The sequence below is a fragment of the Meleagris gallopavo genome, chromosome 9, assembly GCF_000146605.3.
Source record: "Meleagris gallopavo isolate NT-WF06-2002-E0010 breed Aviagen turkey brand Nicholas breeding stock chromosome 9, Turkey_5.1, whole genome shotgun sequence".
In the NCBI taxonomy this organism is placed as follows: Eukaryota; Metazoa; Chordata; class Aves; order Galliformes; family Phasianidae; genus Meleagris; species Meleagris gallopavo.
The window spans coordinates 17,262,238-17,267,105 of NC_015019.2; the positions used below are offsets into that span (position 1 = coordinate 17,262,238).

Genomic DNA, 4,868 nt, shown 5'->3' on the forward strand with positions numbered 1-4,868 from the left:
ACAGAGACTATTTTAAGATTATTCTCTGCATTCATTTCTAAAGTGCCTATATTTTACCAATTATTTGATAATAAATGAAATTAATTATACACGTGTACTTTTCACTACACAGGATACACACACTGAAGCATCTGTAGCAATAAACTCACAACTTCATTTTTCATCTCAGTGAGAAAAAGCTTTATGAAAACAATTTACACCAGAAATTCCTAGAGCTTCATAATAAGACAGTTGGTGAAATCCTAAGCCCAAAAAGCACTGGTAGCAAATCAGCTGATTTGAACAGTGCCAGGATTTCAGTAGAATATTAAAGAAAAAAAAGATGTATTTTTAATAGCTGATACAAGTTGCAAAAGTCACATTCTATTCCCAAAAATACTCCATATTAATGCTGCACTTGAAAGTACGTCTATTGACTCACAGTGCTAATAGATGGCAAAAGTGAATAAATGTATTTGCTTTTACAACATCATTATTTCCTTTGCATGCAATTATTTACTTGCCAAACAATGCTAGTGACAAATCACAACAGACTACGAAGCCATCTACATCAGCAGAATTTTAACCTAAGGTAAAAATAAACAGAAACATCTGTAATCTTGTACAAAGCTATGTTTATTAACAAATATATTTTCTAATAAAACACCATCTGCAAGCAACCCTCGCCTTCCATTTGATATAAATAGGCCTTTTACTGTTTTCAGATGCAGTTCCCAGAAAATTATTCCAAGCTCTACTGCAAAACACATCAGTCTTTGTTGCTGCCTGGAATGTTAATAAATAACATCGAGTTTTTAAATAGTCAAACAAATTATTGGCTTGAAACAATTATTTCAATAGAAAAAGCTGACCTTTTGCAATAAAGTGTCTTAAGAATGCATCACTCCTCATTCTTACTATAAAAATATTACCAAGCAGCAAGATATATGCAGAAAACAAAAAAATATGAAAGAGCAGTGTTGCAATTCTGTTCCTACGTGAACCATAAACCTTCCTTGCAGTAGTTACTGCTTTAGAGAAAGTTGGAATAAGAGAAAAAATATACAGACTGGAAATAGTTCAATTTGTATCCTTATTCTACATCTGTGCTTGGAGTGGGCATGAATATGAACCGAATAAAATGTTCTTCACAGGAATACTGTACTGACCAGCAATACAAAATTCAGCAACTTAAACTGTTGGTAGCAGAGATGAGGATTGAATCCCAATATTAAGAGCTCTTCAACATGCATAAAAGCTTTAGTGTGACACGTTTTCATAAGCATTATTGAGAACTTCAGCCACATTAATTCCATTAAAAGCAATGGGAATTCAGCAAACTGCAAATAAACTCCTTACTGGGGAAACTGTTCAGTAATACTGAAATTTTGATGCTGCCATTTTTCATTAAAGATCTTAAAAAGGTGATATTTATACCAAACTAGCTCCTACCTGAATAAGCAAACTAGTGAAAAGTGTGCGTGACCTAAGAGATCAGAGTTCTCTATTCAGAATTCCGGTTGGTATAAAAGTATTAGACTCAAAAGAGATCTATTTTTTTTAATATGAATTGGGAACAAGTAATGTTAGCATTCAAATCTGTGATTTTAAAACTTCAACTAACTGGGACTACCGCAACAAACTTTGCCAGAAGTTAGTCAAGCATTAAATAAGTAAATAAGTAAATAAATAAATAAATAAATAAATGTTTTAGAACATAATTCCAGGAAATGGAAATGCATATTTCCAAAGACAAATATTCAGTGCATAAAACACTCAAACAGTATTAGAGAAAAGATATTTTAAATGACTTACTTCACCAATAGGAGGAATATTAAGCTTTGGTACTTTGTTCTTTGAACTAGGTGTGTTTACTTTTCCTTCCAACAGTGTTCCAAAGGACTGATTTCCATATCCATTCTCAATTTCTACGGGAGGTTTCAGTTCAGGTGAATCATTGGGTACCTGGTCCTGACCATCCATTGGCCTAACATACGCCGTAGGCTTTTGCTGGACCATGCTGCTTTTACAGTGAAGTCCTGGTGGGAAATTCTGGCTTGAAAGACCATTGTTTGCAGACAACAAAGATGTGGAAGGAAGTGGAGATCCAGGACCATGACCTACAAACTCAAGCTCCGTGGGTGATTTTGAATGACTGTTTTCTTTGTAAGTATGTTCTCCAGCTGCTGACTTTGAATGAGTATGCCGCCTTGAATGTGAAGATGCTGCCATAGAATTTGGTTCATCAGTTCCTCCACTTTTATGCTGCTCACTCTGACAATTATAGAGATCTTCATACCTGCCCTGTGGCTGGTCATGAGAAGAGCTATGCTTTGTCCGACTTTGCTGACTACTGGATTGGCTTGGCTGGGCACCACTAGAGTTGTGACCACTGCGTGACCAGTCTGTCCTCGACTTCCTGCTGCTCTGGTGACTGTGTAGCAAAACAGAATTAGATGACAGCGACGAAGGTGGAGGCATTGATGTTGATGAGTGGCCACCGATCTGATGAGATGGGATCATCCTGTTTCTTTGTTCTGAAAAAAAGTTCTGTTCATTTTTGTCAATGGGCGTCTGTGGGACAGAATTCTTTGGGATTCCTACAAGATGGCTCTGATTGGAATGGTTAGTTAGCAGATCCTTCATCTCATCATAGTTTCCCAAGGTGTTCTGGACACGGTTTGCAAGAGCATCACCTTTATTTGTCTAGAATATAAACATAAATAAATAAATAAAGGAAAGGAGTGAGTAAATTTTTAACTAGGAAGTTACTGCTTGGAATAGTTGTCTAAGAAGATGGCAAATGTTAGCTGTTTAATGGTGTCATGCTGACATTTAATCTAATTTCAATTACATTTTACATATGTTATGTAAGAAGAATCTATGAGTAACTGTGTTCAAAGAATTTCTTGAAACAAGCTTGCATGAGTAACGCTTGCTGCTTCCCATTTTCTTAAATTTGTTCTCAGTGAAATGTTTAAATTACATCAGTTTATAGATGTTCTGAGGAAAACAGGCTGGTTTTATGTCATAGAAGTTGGTCTTGTACATTTCATATCTTACAAAATATGCAAATGCGCAATTACTGACTACTCGGCATTTGAATTGCAATCACACACTTAATTTAAACATGATATTGCAGTATCCCCCCTTGACCCATAGTTCTGTCATAAATAGAAGTAGTCTTTGATAGGCACACAGGGGCAAACTCTTCTTGTGTAATGCCAATTACTTTTCCATGGAGTGTTCAGTTTGAGCCAAGATATCTGATATCTGAGTCCAGAAAAGAAAAAGCTTGTAATAACTGAAATGCTATAACAGCTTCAAATAAAACATCAAAATAATTTTTTTTACAGAAGAATATAAACAGGGATGACTGTCACGTTCTTAAGTATAAAGATTCTTCCCACTGATTATGAGCTGATTGTATTTGTGAATTGTGCTTGGTTTTCTTTTTTAATTCCAATAATTGTTAAATAAATTCTGACTCATCTGTGTCACACCACTATTGTACTTCCCTTTCTAAAGCATAAAATGCTCTTTGTTGATTTTATTTTTCATTTATACTTGTAAAAAGCAGGACAAATATGCTGGGTGCTATAATTAATATGCAGCTAATTTCCTCTGTCCACAGAGATCCAATGTACCAATCTTCTTACTGACCTTTATGTTCTGTTGAAATGACCAGCAGAGAACTAAAACATCCTATTTCCCATGCTTATTACTTAACAAGACTCAAAGGATAAAAGCAGAGCAAAGGTACAGCTCAAGCAGATGGTTAACTTCTACAGTTTGGAATTAAATTATGTCAGTGCAGTACATGTAAATGGTGTAAAACAAAACTTCAGGGTAGAGCTAACTATGCTTTTATTTACATTCGGTTTTCTATTCAATACATCAAATAATGTCTCAGTCCAAAGAGGCCTTAATGTTGGGTCATAAAGAATTTGTGGTTGGTTAGAGAGTTCCACTTAATTCCTCAAGCAGGGATACTACCATGCTGCTGATCCAATCTTTCTCAAGTATTAAGATGAAGTCTGAGTGATGAAAAATTTCCACGCACAGATTCCTCCTGAAATGTCTGCTTATATTACCCACTGTTGAACTAGTCAGGAGATGAGGAGAGTACTGCAGAAAGATTTTTCTTTTAGTACATACTGCACATGCCATAAAAAATGTTGAAAAAGAAGATAATAAATGCAAATTTTATTTTGCTCATTCTCAGGGTTTGTAACGTATATTACCACCGCACTGAGGCAGTGATTTAAAAATTAACTGTTCAATGTATACATCTATATACATTTTGCCAGTGCTCCTCACAGTCAATAACCCCAGTTGTGAAGAACCACGAATCACTTTTATTCACTAAGTCCCTAGGTTGGTCATTTTAGTGGCAAAAATTATATTCTTGTTATACCAAGAATAAGCTCTTTGTACACAAGCAGCCTCCTTCAACTGAGTTGTACAATGAGCCATTTGGGCAGCAGCCAAAACCAGGCTCTCTCTGTTCAAGCCCCAAATTTAAAACAAGGAGATTCCATTGTGCTTAAGGGCCCAGCAGGAATTATGATGCGAAGTCTAAACACTTACATACTTGCTCTGTTTCCTCTTTCCCCACCAAACTATTTAACTCCTTATGGGATGGCACATGGAAAACAGCCAAGTAAGGAGAAAATCTTGCCCCCTAGATTTCACCTCCGGTTAAGCTAGACTTCCAGAGTGCATTTAGCTTATTATACAGAAAGTAAAAGAGAAAAGGGAAGGAGTGAAAGAGAAAGGGGAGAAGAAAGAGTACTGAAAACATATAATCACTGTAACTTCCACATTATAGCACATTAAATGAATCACACAGAATCACAGAATTGTAGGGGTTGGAAGGGACCTCTAGA

The 4,868-nt window shown here is 35.8% G+C and overlaps 1 protein-coding gene across 1 annotated transcript in view; it reads right to left on the reverse strand.

Moving 5' to 3' along the window:
* Positions 1–330: 330 nt before the first annotated feature.
* The window catches only part of LOC104912227 (AF4/FMR2 family member 2-like), a 105,511-nt gene continuing 100,973 nt past the window's right edge, over positions 331–4,868 (reverse strand). The window contains exons 2-3 of the mRNA XM_031554739.1: positions 1,795–2,685; positions 331–765 (exon numbers count right to left, since the gene is read on the reverse strand). Coding sequence (XP_031410599.1) covers positions 619–765; positions 1,795–2,685 — 1,038 coding nt within the window. The 3' untranslated portion in view covers positions 331–618. The remainder of the gene's footprint in view (positions 766–1,794; positions 2,686–4,868) is intronic.